We start from the raw sequence: 16,468 nt of genomic DNA, 5'->3' as shown, positions 1-16,468 counted from the left end.
CAGGAATTTCTTGTTTCCCAGAGGTTTTTTGTTGTTTTTTTTTCTCCATACCCTGTCACAAGTGCAGAAGGGAAACACTATGGAAGTACTCTTCTAATTACTGACATTTTGTTTCACGGGCAGCTGCTGAAAGAATATAAGAAGAATCACAGAATCACAAAATAATTTAAGTTGGAAAAGACCTTTGAGATCATCGAGACCAACTGTCAACCCAGTACTGCCAAGGCCAACGCTAAACCATGTCCCCAAGTACCTTTTTACATTTACATGCCTTTCAAATCCCTCCAGGGATGGTGACTCCACCTAGGCAGCATCACTCTCCAAACATAGGATCAGGGAAGAATTTTCAAACCCTAGGAGGAAGCAAAAGAGATCTTTCCAGTCCTGGCAGAAGAGCATTTTGTGTTTTATAGCAACCAACACTGTCCAGGTCTCTCCCAGAAGCACAGTCCTGAAAACTCCCAAGGAACTGCTGCAAACATCTTTTTTTTTTTTTTTTTATATTACAGGGTCGTGGCCACTCCATGCTGCTCCTGTCACTGACAGCTACAGCTGATATCGAGGCTGCTATCTGGATAACCCTTGCAAAAGCTGAGTAGAGGCAGGTGGAAGAAGTTTTTTCCTCACATTCCTAGCCGTAGATGATCTCCAAGGTTTCTGTCAAAATTCTACCTTACGCTAACATTTTGGTGTGTAGCTTCATTGCAAATTTATGTTACCTATCAGTGCTGTTTTGAGTTATTCTCCTTCAGTGTTCAGTCATTATCTTTTATTCTAGCTGTGAATCGTGGGAGCATTGTTTAGTGGCACTGTGCATTACATCTTGTACAAAATAATTGCAAGATGTTTATGTATATGTGAATGCATGTGAACACTATATATAAAGTAGTTGAGAATTAGCTTTAACTTTGCTCCTGGATTAGTTATAAACTGTATTTTAATCTGGCTTGGGCTTTGCCAACCTTGATTGCATGTGTATCTGTGCATGGGTTAGAGAGTGAGAAAAAGAAAAGACAAACCAAAACATAAGCAGGGGTGTGATGACAGGTAAAACCTTACCTTCATCACCCTGGCATCAAAACTCACCCACTGCACCTCTGCAAACCGAAACAGGCAATTTTTGACTTCTTTTACCGGACGCACTTCAGAAAAACACAGCCCTTCCTCTGGGGAGCCTCTTAATACCGAGAATCTCGGGATTAATTTCACCTGAAGAAGGGAAGTGCCCTGAGGGGAGCATTGCTCACCTGGGTGATTAAGGATAAGGGCACTGGAGGGAATGCTATCAGTCTCAAGCAAATTACTGTTTCTGTAGCAAATGGAGACTATGTGAAAAGATGTCCAAGGAGCACGTGGAATTTTTAATCTCTTGCATGGATTCTATGATTTGGCACAGATCAAAGCATTGTCTAAAAACCTGCACGTTGACAGTGTAAGCTGTACTTAAAAGCAATGTGTTTTATTTTGTGAGCATGGATTTCTATTGATTTTGAAACCCTAGTATAGTATTAAGAGTTTAAAGTATATTTCCAAATACACGAGGCTTTTCCGTCTCACCTCTCGCAAAACTCACCAATCTGCAATTTCTACCTACAGAATTCTACCCACCACTCTAACCCTACATTTTAAAAACCCAAGATGAATGGTACTGTTATTTTCATATGTATAAATATTCACAAATCAGGCTCATAAAAATCAGTGAGGTCTGGTCCATAAACTCTTCTGTATTTTCATAATTCAGTTTACACCTGAGAGAACGCACCTCACACTGGGAGAGTTCTTTTCAGACAAAGCCAGCAGACAGAGTGAGCTGCAGGCTGGGCACTCCTGCATAGCTGCAATGTTTGACATTCACTGGGGCAACGCCTCACTCATCGTGCTGCTCTTCCCTTTGGACTCACTTTGGGGTCACAACCTCATCTGGATCTGTATCCAGCCCAGGAAAAAATGCCTGTGGTTTGCTAGAAGATTAATTTATAGTGTGGTTTTCAGGTCAATTACCTTGAATTTCTGCTGACTCCCAGAACTGACAGCACCTTTTGGCTTCCCCAGCAGACAACAGGGAGAGAGGAGAGGCCAAACACAGGTGGATGAAATACAATCCTGGATGACGAAGGCCACAATTTTATTTTTTCCCCCCTCATGGTTTTATGTGATACATTGTACTAAGCTTTGGGATTTGCTGCGTTTCAGTGTAATGAAGGAGAAAATTTGCATAGACAAAAAACTTTCATACATATCACTCAAATCTGGCACTGGAAATTATTCAAGATTAATTTAAAAATGATTTTGGTTTTTAATTAAAGTTCAGCTCGGTATTTAGGGAATTACAAAATATCAAACCTCAAGGAAGACTCTAATTTTCTCTTGGTTGGTGTCAAAGTTTATGTCTTCTGCCTCAGGGGAGGAAATCCCCACTCAGGAGTGGGATGAAGTCCAGCAGGAAATCTTCACACTGCACTAAACTAGCAGAGGACATACAACTTAAATGATATAAGATGTTTATTATATGTGCAAAAATACATGTATCCACAGGTAAGGAAATAAACCTTTCTTTTCAATAGTAAGGATTGGCATTGTCTTCTACAGCAAGAATGTCATCAAACTAGGCTTATCAATAAACAGATTTTCCATGATTTAAAATTCCAATTTCCATTTTCTGAATGTGCTGTGAACAAAAACAGTAGAAGAAGAAATGAAATTTACTTGTCTGTCTTTGTTTTTGTGGGTGTGATAAAACAGGGTGGGACTGAACGCATCATGTTAAAAAGAAAGAAAAAAAAAAGTAAATCCTGATGGTTTTGGGTTTCAGAGGAAGACAAGAGAACAAAAACTTCTAATGAGTTTCTTTGTAAACCACAGGAAGAGGATGAAAGAAATTAAAAAAAAAAAACTATTTTAAACTAGTTTTTTTACTAAGACTTCTTTTAAACTACCCTAGATAAAAATCCAGTCACACAAGACATTTTGTACTTTATTTTGTAGATTTTATGAATGACTCATAAGCTTGCAGTCATACCATTATGCAAGTTACATTAATAAAATATGTATGCCTGGCAAAAATTTCATCCCATCCTGCCAGAATTTAGAGCACCTTTTTATTGGGAGGCATTTGACGTCAACTGGTGCCCTTTGGAGATGAGGCATGGTGGGGAAAATGAGCCTGTGATTCTCCATTCCAATTTTAGACTCCTAACACCTTGAATTAGATGGAAATGTATCCATGACTATTAAAAGCACACCAGCTCTTTCTGAGTACTTGTTCACATCAGACATCACTGCAGTAAAAAACAACCTGTGTGTTCCTGATGTGGTCACCTGCTCTTTTCCCAGCCAATAAACACTGAAAAAAAAATTATGTTTGTGCTGCCCATCACCTCTTGCATCTGTTTCTGATCAGCCCTGTGCAGAACTCCATGGCTAATGCCATGTAAAATCTCAGCAAGCCTCAGTGGATTTGCTCACTTGCAGATGTTCTGAAGGAATAAGTAGCAACTATGACAGAAAACACAGTGTGATTTTGATACCACACACTTGTATGCTGCTGCAAGCTGCAAGGAAAGCTTTTTTTTTTTCTTAGTTAAAGATAATAAAGTGCCAGACTGACTTGGATAATTACAACTGCTCTACTCAAACATCCAAATCTTCACCCAAATGAGTAAACTGTTGGAGTGGTGTTTAGGCCTTTAGTATTTAAAAAGCTGACTCAGGCATCCATCAGCTGACTCTCCTTCTGTCAGACAAACAAGAACCTGCTTTTCCATCCCCAGGTAAATGTGTGCTGCCTGCATCCTTTACATATAAACTACATATAGCTAAGAATAAACTTGGAAGAAATTGTCAATAAACAACTGTTTCTTGAAGCAGTGGCAAGCTGGAGAAGCCTTCTAATAGAAGTAACAATGCCAAGCCCTCGGCCCTAAAGCAAGATTTCCTTGCAAGGCTGGATGGAGCCCAATCAGTTTGCAAAACACTGCAACAACTGCAGGAACTGGGGCAAGCGTCTGGGCAGCTCCCCTCCTTCCTGCAGCAGTGTTCAGACCTCATTTATAAACTGAACCTACCAGCAGAGCTGGAATGATGTGCTTCTGGGTCAGCAGGACCCTGAATGTCCAGCGTGATGCAGGCTGACATCACCGAGGGTTTCTTGTGTCACTGCCCTGCTGCTGTGCAGCTCCACCACTCCAATTACTGTCAGCTCCAGCTGTTTGTCATCAGGCAGTGAGACGGGTGACGCTTCCTGAGGGCTGCCTGCAGCCAGCTGGAGGAATGCAGCACAATCTGCTAGACCTGTCAGAGTGACCCCAGGTAAACCTGCAGACACCAGCCCCACGTAGGAGCACCTTGTCTAAGAGTCTGCAGCACCTGGGCTAAGTGTCACAGGCTGGAATCAGAAAGGAAAAGCAGGGGTGGCTTTAGGCAGATCCCTCTGAACATTCCCCCTCTCTCTGCAGAACAAAGTCCTTTTCCCAAGAACTCGAGGGCAGGCCTCACCCACTTCTCTGGGGTCTGACAGCCGAGGGCGTAGGCACTAATTGGGTTTACAGGCTTCCAACCACACGGATTAGTCCTACTGCCTGCTCCCCAAGGAAGCAGCTGACAAGCACTCCCTAAAGACTGGGACACTTTTCCTTTCTTCTGCTTATAGACAGGGCCTCCTGACACAAGGATGTGCTCAGGAGCTGCTGCTGTTACCCCTACAGAGCAGTGCACTCATCCAACAGCTGTTCCACCCATCCAGCCTGAGCCTGGGGTCCCCCGGCACAGAACACCCCAAACACTGACGTGTACTGCACACAAACTGGAGAGGCAATCTCGCCAAACTCTGCCCATTCCTGCACACAACACCTGTGCTTCCCATTTTATAGCCTGACCTGCAACAAATCCCCTGGATGTGAGGGTTAGCAGCACACCAACCCACGGGATGCGCGGCCAACTTCCAAACCAGCCGCGTGTGTTTGTGTGGTGGGAACGAGCTGATGGAGCCATCGGCTGAGAATCTGAGGTGGCACAGCTCTAGGGGAGCTGGCACAGGAGCCAGAGGCTGGTGGAGGAGCCAGGATGCAAAGGCTGGGGAAGGAGGCTGCCATAAGAACAGGGTGGGAAGGAAGCTGGCAGAGGAGCCGGCGGAGGAGCCGGGTGTCGGAGGAGCCCCAAGCACCCTCGACCCGGCTCCATCTCAGGGGAAGGCCAAAATCCGCGCTGGGGGCTGCCATGGAGCCTGGAGCCGCCTGGGGTGGGCTGTCGACACCCAAACGCTGTCCCAAGGGGAATTACTTGAGTGAGGAGAAGAAAATCTGCGCGCTCCTCACCCCCAGCCCCCCAAAACAACGCTGTTTTTAAGAAAACCCACTCGCTCCAGCTGAACGCCTCCCCGTCCCTTCCCCGCCGCCTCCTCCCGCACTCGCGGCCCCCCTGGTTCCCCCGTCCCGGCTCGGCCCCGGCAGGAAGGGGAGGGACCGGCGGCCGCTCCAGCCGCCCGCGGAGCTGCGAGCCACCGGGAGCCTCTGCTCTTTCCCGGGACCGGCATGTCCGCGCCCGGGACGGGCCGGCAGCCGCTGCCCGCGGCGGTAAGGCGGGCTCGGGGATGCGGGGAGGGGTGTGAGGAGGGCGGTGATGCCGCTCCGAGCTGTCCCCGGTGCCCCGCGGCCCCGGCGGGGGAGCGGCTCCGCTGCGGCACCGCCCTGGGCGCGTCCCGGGCCGGGCAGGGCCGGGCAGTGCCGTGCCGTGCCGTGCCGGGCAGCAGGAGCAGCCGCAGCGCCATGGCTTTCGCCCGCTGGTGGTACGCTATGGTGAGTGCGGGGGAAAGCCCCGGCAGAGCCGGGACCACCGCGCTGGGGAGCCGGGACCACCCCGGAGGGGGCGCGGGGTGGGGCGGGCGGGATGCTCCCCATGCTCCCCATGCTCCCCTTAGCTCCCGCCGCTCCCCGGCTCTCGGGATGGAGAAGGGGGTAAGGCAAGGAGGTTGTGAGGCTGGAGGCGAGACAGCGATTTTTTTTTTTTTTTAATAAAAAAAAAAAAGCCCCAGTGCTTCGGGTCAGGTGGAAGCGCTCCAGCTGTCCCCGCCGCGTCCCACCCGCTGTCAGAAAGCGACGCAGAAAACTGGTCAGAAAGCGACGCAGAAAACTGGGGGTTTTGGTGCAGTTAACAGTTTTCGTCGTCGCCCGAGTTACGCAGGCTCGCGGGGTGATGAAACCGCGCCAGGAGGCGTAAGACGGGATTTTGTGTGGGAATGTTCCTGTTTTGGGGGGAAATGCGCTGCGCCTTTTTCCCGGGAGCGTGTTCTTCACGGCAGGTGGGTGGCGGCGGTGCTGCCGGGAAGAGCCAGATCCTCCCCGAGAAAACCACAGCGCTCTGACGGCTCCGTGTGGTTTGGATGGACTTGGATCTCTGCTCATTACTTTGACGAGCCCTCGACTACTTTAAAGGGCTTTTAAAAGCCTTTTAAGAAAGCTTTATGGTTTATTACACGTAGGAGGAAGCAGTTGGCCTCTCTGTGGAGCGGTGAAAAGAAAAAAAAAGTTTGCATTCTGTTAAAGTTTTACAGAAAGCATGTGTTGGGAAACGTTGGTTTCAGAGAAAATATCACTTTAATGCGTTTCCTAAATATATGATCAGGTAGATGAAACCTCTTGCAGTTATGACTGTACTTTTAAGTTGCTTCATGTAGCTTGGATCACTGTTTTCAAGTATCAGCCATTGTGCCAGGTCACATCAGTGTGGTGGAGGTAGCACAAAATCACAAGGGGGAAAGCTTGAGAATTACTTCATTAAGTTATGGAATGGATTCAAAAGGCCTCCTTAGCTCTGTGTCATTGCACCCAGGGGAGGAAAAGATACCAAGATATGGCTGTGTGTGATCAGGTAAGGAAACTGCTCCCACAGCTGCTCCTTTGGAAACCCCTGGTTGTGATTGTTGGCTCTTGTGGGTCTCCACATGGGACTGGAGTCCTCTCCCATGCAGGGGAGGTAGGAGAGATGGATGAGAGGGACAGACACAAAGGAGTTTTTACTGGCTGGTGTATTTAAACCTGGGGTTGGATGCAATAAGAATCTGGGTTTCACCTTTCGATTCTTCACCTGCCTTGATTGTAACTCCCCTGGCAACTCTTCGCATCTGACAGTTTTCCAAGCAGTGTCCAAGATCTCTCTCTTCCTCCTGGTTCCAGCTGAGAGCGAAAGTCAGACTCCCATCTCCTTGAATGTCTGTAATGCTGAGTTGGTTGACTTTAGCTGAGAGTCTTGCAAGACTTCACTTCTCACCCAGTTATTGCACATCCTCCGAGATGCTGTGCAGTGGGCTTGAACCAAAGGCTTGTTAATGCTTCCTAAATCTCCTGAGGTTTAGAAGGAATTTCTTGCAAGCAAAGCCTTTAGTGAGGGCTGGATTTTTGTGCGCATAGGCGTCTGTTCTGTTGTTTGTAATTTTCTCCGTGCTTTTTCACCAGTTACTCTCTGGTTTATGAGTGCTATTTGAGTCAGAAGCTTAAAGGTGTGTCTTAATAGTGTGGTGACGTTTTTGTGCACTTTAGAACAGGATGAAGATCTCAGGAAAAACTTTCTTGTTCATGACACTTATGTATGTATTTTTGTGAACACGTGATTATGGGTAGGATTGTGTGGGTTTTTGTTTTTGTTTTGTATTTTTTTAGTTAGTAAGGTTGGAAAATATTTTGAGCCAGCTTAAAAGCTACAAGGAACTCTTAGCTCATGAGTTAAACTAAAATTGTCACTTCAGCTGTACGCCCACTGTTGATGTGAGAGAGCTGGAGCTGCTCTGATCCACTGCCTTGGTTATGAATCTATATCTCTGGCACTGGAAGATGAGTAGCAAAAGGAAAGAGTGCCCAAAGAAAAAGTCAGCTTGTCATCATGAGTTGTGAATATGAATGAGCAGTGGATGTACACTGTCCCACAAAACCTGAGCTTAGCCTTCTGACTAAACTGATTGATTTACTGTCTGGTTTGTTGTTGTTGTTTTTTTGTTGTTGTTTGTTTTTTGGGGGGTGGTTATTTGTTGTGTTTGTTTGGGGTTTTGTTTGTTTTGGTTTGAGGTTTTTTGGAGGTTTTTTGTTTGTTTGTTTTGGTTTGATTTGGGATTTTTGGGGGTTTTTTTTGTTGTTGTTGAGGTTTTTTGGAGGTTTTTTGTTTGTTTGTTTTGGTTTGATTTGGGATTTTTGGGGGTTTTTTTTGTTGTTGTTTGTTTGGGGTTTTTTTTTGTTGTTGTTGTTTTTTGTTTGTTTGTTTTTTGTTTTATTTCTTTTTGTATATTTAACTTTTTAGTGGAGGGTTCAAAGCTTGAAAATCCAGATAAGAAAAGTGCTGTTGAAGGGCATGATTGAAATGGGGTCCCTCATCACACCTTATGCATCAACTGTTCAGGGAACCAGCATGGATTTCTCAGGTGTACTGTGAAGCTGTGCTTTCCCAGGTTACCTCTTCAGGACAGCAGACTTTCCTGCAAGGCAGTGCTTTCACAGGCTGTTTTATTATCTGAGGCCAGGGAGTGAGTATCAAGGCTCCATGTGTACACAGTGCATTACTCAACTTACTGGGAAAAAAAAAAAAAAAAAACCCTAAAACAAAACAAATCTGCTTTGGTCTGACCATGTGTTCTTTGTTCCTGAGCTGGAATAAGCATATTTGGCCTCTGAGTCAAAGGCTCTTTATTATAGATGGTGTTTGGCTTTTCCTTCTGGAGGGAAGATGTCATGCTTTTAGTGTCTCTCTGACTTGAGTTTAGGGGTAGCAAAGTTGTGGTTCTTGTCCTGGCCTGTTCTGCATCCTCTCTGGGCACTGAAGCTGCCCTGGGGTCCCTCAGGGATTTGTTCTGCCTGAGGTTGAGGGAATCCTGCCATCCCCTTCCATATCTCCCTCCTAGTTCTGGGTCAGGATGCTCTTTTGGTGCCATGGTCCTGTCTGCTGTGGGTTTCTTTGGTGTGAAGATGAGGAGGTGGACTCAGGGAGGAAGGGTAACACAGACTCAGCCCTGATAAAGGCTTGGCGTGCTCAGTAAGAATCAAGAATTCCATTCCTACGTTCCCTGACTTGGTTTAATAAAAGAAAAAAAAAAAAAAAAACCACAAAAAACCACAAAAAAAACCCCACAACAACAACAAAAAACAAACAAACAAACAAAAAAACCCGAGATCCTACACTTCAATTGGTGTTCCTGCTTTTAAAGCTATGTCTGAATTTTAAGAAGAAAACAAATGAAAGCTAGGGAAGACTTTAACAGCTGGATTCAGGATAATACTTGATTTTTGGAGCATTTTGATGCTGAGGGTATCCATGCAAGAAGAGAGCCTGATCAACAATGTTCTCCTTTAGTTCCTGAGCCTTATGGCAGTGCTGGCTCTGGAATTCCTCTTCTGTGAGCAACAGGAGACTCACTGGCACTGCTCTAACCGATATATGTGCAATGTGCTTTTATTGTAGCAGTAAAAAGCACAGATAGCTGGGTAAATTGTGTCTCTACTGGAAGTGCTATTATGGAGCAGTGAATCAATTAATCTCTTACCTGAATAGACAACCAATGGGGCTTGTTTTTCCTCTGAAGAGGCACATTTGGAACATGACTATAGCATTTCCAATTTTAAAACTCGTTGAGTGTCTTAGTCATAACCAAACTCGTTTTAAAAACTTGAATTGTTAGAGGTTGTCCAAAACAATTACTGAAATTTTTGTTGCTATAGTACTTTTTTTCAGCCTGCATTTTCTCCTGCTGATGTGCTGGAACTGATTTCTGTTGAAGACAGTGCAGTGGTACATGGATCATTGCTTTCTCCCTATAGCCATGTAAAGAAAAATCTGCAGGAACTCATTACTTAGTGGATTAACAGGCTCTACCTCCTGCTGCTCAGTCCCAGAAACAGAAGGGAATAAATGGGTCTTGAATCATCTCCTGTCTTTACTTAACGAAACAAACCAGACGTGAATCCTCCCTCCCAGATGTCTCAGCTGCTGTGGGAAGTTACACTAGCTGAGATACTAGAGAGCAGCTCTATTATGTTGCCTTTCATATTAATTTATGCTTTTTGCTTTCATTATTTTTGAAAAGAGATTTTTTTCAGGGGCAATATTCACCACTTTTCAGAGATGCAGGCAGTTCCATCGTGCTGGATACCGGTGTGTGTGCTGAGCAAAATGTGTCTTTCTTCAGGAAGCTACAGCGATTGTACATCAGGTTTAGTGAAAGGAAGAGCACATTAAAGATGCAGGAGGTTCAGGGATCCTGAAAGAACTGTATTTCCTGATGTGCACCTGTGCCTGAACTGTTGGAGAATTTATTTTTGCTGTGTCAGCAGCAGAATTACAGCGATCATGGTAACATCTTTCTGTCAGGTGAGGAGGGCTGGGCACAGCAAGCATTTCAGAGTGTCTGAGGGGAGTTCAGATTTTGGAGTGCACACACCATGTTGGTGTCTCTGAGAGCTGTTCAGTTGCTGCTGAGGCCTGTGGTTCTGACATTTCCAAAACAAGCACTGGAGAGTGTTTTGCTGCTGAGGGATGAGTGATAAGCTGAATATCTCCCAGAACTTTTCACAAGAACAGTCATGTAACTGCCCTAAGAGTCATGACCTTATGACTGATTTCTCTTGAAATTATCCAGCAGGCTATTTAGAAATCTGTTCATTAGTGAGAAGAAAAACTTCTAAAGCATTCCCTGCTGTCATTTTTTGGTAGCTGAAATGAATCATCCTTGCACTAAGAATTTTGAGAATTTCTTTGTGTGGAAGATAAGAGTTGAGGTCTAAATAACTACACGTCTGTTTTCTCTGTTCACAGCATGGTGACAAGAAGGCAAGTGAAGCGTCTTCCAAGGCAGGAGAGAAAAAAGCAGAAGTGGAAGAGGTAAATCCAAGTGTTTGAGTGTATTAAGAAAAGTTGGCAGTGAATTTCCTCCTATACTGATTTTTGATAGCAAAGTGGTAGTTTTTGGACAATACACTGGTGACTCCAGACAGCCATTATTCAGGAATGTTTAGCTTTGTCTTGTTCTGCTGAGCACCCTACTGGAAATGGGTGGTTTTTTTTTGCTCTGTTCACATTTTCATGCCTAATACTTGGTATCCATGGAAGTTACCTCAGTGGGGTGTCTGCTGTGCAGTGCTGGTGCAGTGTGGGACACATCTGATGGCCCTGGTTTTTCATTTGCCCAGAAGTACAGGTGAAGGGAGTGCACCCTGATGCTTTCCACCTGGTGGTTCATCCTCAGCAGAAGCTGTGTGGGAAATGGCTTTGCCTGAGCCTGTTTGACTGCACTGCAAATCAGGGTCAGTGAATGCTTTTGTTACAGTCCTCTGAAGTAGATGATTCAAGCAATTGCTTTTCTTTCCTGCCCAGAAAGCAAGGAAAGCTTCTCTAGCCTGAGAATATGTTCCACCTTTCCTCTCCAGACAGCTTGGGGTTTGTTTTTTTTTTCATAAATACCATTGTGCATTTATACAATCTTGGTTTAATGCCATATTCTTTGACTGCATATTGTTCTTCCTATTAGAGAAGTGCTGACTTTTTTTTGGTGGGAAGGGTGGGAGCTGAGGCCTGTAGTTTGGGGTTCTGGGGTTAATGTTTCTGATCTCTTATTGAGAAGATCTGTTTCCAGCAAAAACAAGACTCTTACTAAAATTTATTGTCCAGATACTCCTGCTTTTTTGAGTCCTTAGAATACTGCATGTATGTTTCCTCTTGTGAATTTCTTCATACGTTTTATTTGTTCCATCCACTCTGCAGTGCTTAAAAGTGGAAATAGATCAAAAACCTCTTCCAGAGACCCATTGAGGGTCACTGACTCCACTGTGACTCATACCTACCTCAAAAACACTCTGATTTGTTAAGCAGTCGAGGCAGCAACTCAAAGTCTTTCAACAGCTTTCCCAAGACTCTGCAATGTTACATTTTTGTTTGAAAGTCAGAGATAATTCCTACAGTCTTCAATTTTTGAGGCAGAAATTTTTAATGTATGTGTAGAGAGCTTTGGCCAACGTTGTCTAGAATTCTGAGTTTTTTCACTTGCCTATTAGAAAAGGCTTGGCATTAGAAAAATTGCAATAAAACATTGAGGTCTTTGAAGAGTATGTATCCATACTGAAAGGAAAACAGTAAAATCAGTATGGTTGTTTTTTAACCAAAAATAGCAGCAAACAACTCTTCTCTCTCAGATTCTTTCGGTGTATAGTCCCGAAGGAGTGAGAGAAGGAAGGTAGAGCTTTGAAAAGCAAATTTAGGAAGGGCCTGGCACTGGTTTGAGTGGGAGATGTCAGGTAGCCACAGCACCAGGAGGAGCTCTGCATGAAGAGTGTTAGGGTGTAGCACTAACACTATTAACCCTTTCTTCTTGGAGACTTAAGAGCAGACTGAAGAAAACACAGCAGGTTTGGTGTAGATAGAAACCTGTTTGGTAAGAAGGGATGCCATGGTGGACAGTGGTGGGCAGCTGAGTGTGTGTCTGTGCATGGAGCCTTGGGGAAACAGGCAAAAGTTGTGCTGGAAGTTCCAGATGTGTTAGGATATGTAATTGGGGGAAAAAAAAAAATAAATAAAGGCAGTTCTTCATCAGTGTAGATGTCAACAAAAGTATTGTATTAATACAATAATAAAAATACATTGTATTAGGCATTGCTCCAAGACAAAGGCTCAAGTTGTAGGGAGCTGTCTTAAAATCTTGATGTCTTGGTTGTTAGAACCTTACATTTATTGAGTTCACCTTCTAGGGAGAATCAGACACTTGCTGAAAATCTTGGGGGGGGAAAAAACTAGCTGAGAATCTCATTTTAGCTTTACTGAAACGTTTTAATTCCTTGTGAGTGTGTGTATGGAGGAATGTGGGAAGTGGGAAAATAGAAACTTCCACAGACACTGAAGGATTTGATCTGCTGCCTTAGAAGAAACTTAGATTGACGTAAAAATAAAGTACACAGACATTAAGCAGAAAAAACTATAAACTTATGTTTCTGTAGTTGTAAGTAAGAGTATTCCTTAAGTAAGACACTGTATCGATAAATGGTGAAGGGTTTATAGTGTAGCAATGTAAATGTATAGAGCAAGCTAAGAGTTTAGAAGTTACAATAGAAACGTGTGTAGGTGTGATAGTAGCCCACTGGATAAAAGTATACTAATTGCAACAGAAATAAGTAAAAGTTATAGTTTAAAAATGCAAAATAAACTTTGTAGCAACTGCCCATTGGATTAGAAAGTTATATATTGCCTTGTAACAAAGAACTTGTGTGGCTACGTTGAGCTATGGCTGACTGCTTGCTCTTTAAACCCTCACAACCTTTGAGACTGATGTTTATCTGGGCAATAAATAGTTCTTAGCCCAGCTGTAGTCCCATCCCTTCAAATTAAAGGGCCGATAATAATAGGGGGGTGTTAACAGAAAAGAATGGTGGCTGTTGCAACTGCTGGTTGCTCATGCAGGTGAAGCTGTGGCATATTGCTGCAGCTGGGATGCAGCTGCCACCCTGCAGAAGCGAGTGCTGTGCTGCAGGTTTCCCAGACCTTCCCTCTGTTCTCTCACTGTGGTGGGACCTCGTGGACCTGGGCCAGCGTGTTTGCAGCCCGCCGCTGCAAAGGGTATGGAACAGTGAATTTCCTTTCTTCCCCTTGCTTCCTGGTGTTCCAAGGCTCTTAGCAGTTTGTCAGCATGTGAGGGACACCTGGTGTGGTTTAATTTTATTCCCCATCTGGGCATTGTCTTCAGCTTATGTATGTGTATGCCCTTCTACCAGTTTCAGATCACTTCCACTTTTGAGGCCACTGGGGCACGAGTGCTCTAGAAACTCTTGGATGCTAAAATATAAATGTTTTCAAGGGCAGGTGGCACAAAACCACTGAAGAAAAACCCAGGATGGTTTGTAAAATACACTGAACTTAAGAAATCCCCGACCCCCAGATTGAGTCTGGAAGAGTGTTTAGAAGAAACATCAACATAGACCTGAACTATTTTTACATAACTGGTTTTGTTTTTTTCCCTACATGCTCCTGACCACTGTTAGAGACAGGGGACTGATAAAAGTGAAGCTTATCCAAACTCAGGAAGGCAGGTCTTGCACTGTGATGAGGCACATGGTCCTGCTGTCCTAACCTTGCATGCCACGTCCAGCCTGTCAGAGGGCTGCCCTTGGGGCACAGGGTGTTCTGCCACATGAAATTCACAAGAACAATGCAGAACAAGTGCTCACATGGTGCGTGGCTGTGCTCTGAAACCCCCCTGCTCTGTGTTGATCCATGTTAATGATGTGGAGAAAGGCCTGTTCTCTTTTTACTGGCGCAGAGGGAAATACCAGGGAGAGATCCTGTATCTGTGTAAAAGCCCAGCCTGTGCATGGCTGCTGTCTGGATGTGAAAATGTGATAGTAAAAAGGAAGACAGAGTCGTATGTTACAGGAATTGGAAGCCCCAGCTTAGAGTGAGGCCATATTTCACCAGGTATGGTGTGAAACAGGGTCCTCTCTAACGAGGCATTTTGGGTTGCTCTTTACAGGAATGCAGGCAGAACCTGTGCTGCTTCTTCAGCTTGTGCTTATCAAGAAATATATTCTTTACTTTGAAAAGGATGACAGTGACCATTGGTGCTAAAGCACCTCTCTCCTGTTAGAATGGATTCTTTGCCCTGAAATCAGTGTGTCTGTGATACTTTTTAATCCTGAGGCTTGCCACTTAGGATTGCTCATCCAGAGAAAGCACTGATGCTGAGTAAAGGCATTGTGACTGGTGAAAATCTCGTTGGGGTGCCCACTGCTGGTCTGAGTTGTGGAAGTGCATGGGTAGTTTTTACCTGGGGTGTTTGTGAGGTTTCTTTTCACTTTGGTACCAAATTATTAATTTATATCTGCATTGCTTGTTTGTTTTCCTTCCCCTTTGTGCCTCACAGCTCCTCTAGACTGGCAGAGGGGATTGTGTCCTTAATCCATCTTCAGCAGAGGAGTGAGAAAGTTCTGGGAAACACAGCAGCAGCTTCTTTATGTGTCTCCCTTTTCTGTTTTGGTGCTTCTTTTGGCTAAAATGCCAAAGGTAGTTGAAAAATAGCATTATTTCAGTTAAATTCTGGTACTCGCTGAGAGCTGTTGCAATGTAAGTGTCTGCCTTCAGAAGGAATACAGGGTGACTGCTGCTCGAGCTGTTCTTGAATGAAAGATTGATAGGGGGAGGCTGAAATGCTGCTGATGGTTGTCAAAAGCATTTGCAGAACAGAGATTGCACATCCTTGCCTCTTGTGGTTTTTTTTTTTTTATTTCTCCTCAAGACAAGTGTGCTGTAAGCATTCTTACTGCAATCTTACAATGAACACTTGAATGTTGTCATCCAAAATGAACACTAAGTGCCGCATTTCTGGACACCAGTCTTAACACATGTCTTCCTTTGCAAATCCATTTAGCAGAAGAATGTATATTTCATCTCCCCCCTATTAAACCTGCAGAATTAGTATTCCACTCTGAAAGACTGTTCTGTCTTTCTGAAGCCACTGCTAACAATGAAGAGTAGACTGTCAGTACCTGTGTGCCACAGCTTTCATTCCTTCACACACAATTCTTTACAGGCCCATAATGCATTTAATTCATTTCGTAAAGAAGCTGTGCTTTGATAATTCATTGTCTCTGTTAATACCAGGTTGGGAAGCAAGGTGTGAGCACAGCTGCAAGGTAATTCTTCACTTGTTTGTGTCCGAGAATGCCACAGAAGAAAAATACTCTTCCAGTTCTTGGAGGGGCAGAAGATGAGAACAGCTGTGATGCATTTGTCAATAAAGGGTATTTGAGCTGGTTTGCATGGAGAGAACATCTTGGGAAACACCCTGATATCCTTATTTTAATCAGGGTGAAAGAAGGATAAACCTGAATTGAATGATAAATGTTGAATGATGTGGCCAGTGCTTCTGCTTTTACAAATGTAATGAGGATACCTGGATACCAAAGGAGTTGCTGTTGAAAGATGACTCTGGGAACTAAAATATATATTACTCCATGTGCTGTGGTCAGTATTCACTGAGTGACACTCATTTGATATGGTGGCCTGAACTTCCACGTGGCTTACCTCCAAGTAGTCTTTCTCTGTTGCAGAGGAGAAGAGGAGAATTTATTTGTTAATTTTTCTTCTCTATCTTTTATTGCTGTTTGGTTTACTGCCAAGCAATTATTGGCATTAACATTTTTTTTTCTTTATTCTGTTTAGTTGTTTAACACAAGTTCATAGTCTGAAGAAGGATTTATTTCACCCTGTTAGCTGGTTCTGGGTTTGGAGGAGGCTTTTCTTTGGTTGGTTTTATTGTTTTTCAGGAGGATGTTGGTTTTTTCTTGTTTTTTTTTGGGGGGGGGGCGGTTTAGGAGGTGGGATTTTTGGGTTTTGGTCTGGGTTTTTTCTGGTTTTTTTTTTTTTGGTGGGTTTTTGGTTTTGGGGGTTCTTTTTGGTTTTTATTTTGGGGGGTTGTTTGGGTTTTTTGTTTTTTTTGTTTTTTTTTTTTTTTTTT

General features: G+C 44.1%; 1 protein-coding gene across 1 annotated transcript in view; it reads left to right on the top strand.

The window, feature by feature from the left end:
* Nucleotides 1–5,445: 5,445 nt before the first annotated feature.
* The window catches only part of CAST (calpastatin), a 51,496-nt gene continuing 40,473 nt past the window's right edge, over nt 5,446–16,468 (top strand). Inside the window, exons 1-2 of the mRNA XM_041464550.1 lie at nt 5,446–5,570; nt 10,789–10,854. Coding sequence (XP_041320484.1) covers nt 5,529–5,570; nt 10,789–10,854 — 108 coding nt within the window. The 5' untranslated portion in view covers nt 5,446–5,528. The remainder of the gene's footprint in view (nt 5,571–10,788; nt 10,855–16,468) is intronic.

This window comes from Pyrgilauda ruficollis, unplaced genomic scaffold, assembly GCF_017590135.1.
Source record: "Pyrgilauda ruficollis isolate IOZ18807 unplaced genomic scaffold, ASM1759013v1 scaffold180, whole genome shotgun sequence".
In the NCBI taxonomy this organism is placed as follows: domain Eukaryota; kingdom Metazoa; phylum Chordata; class Aves; order Passeriformes; family Passeridae; genus Pyrgilauda; species Pyrgilauda ruficollis.
This window is presented reverse-complemented; position numbering and strand designations above follow the sequence as displayed.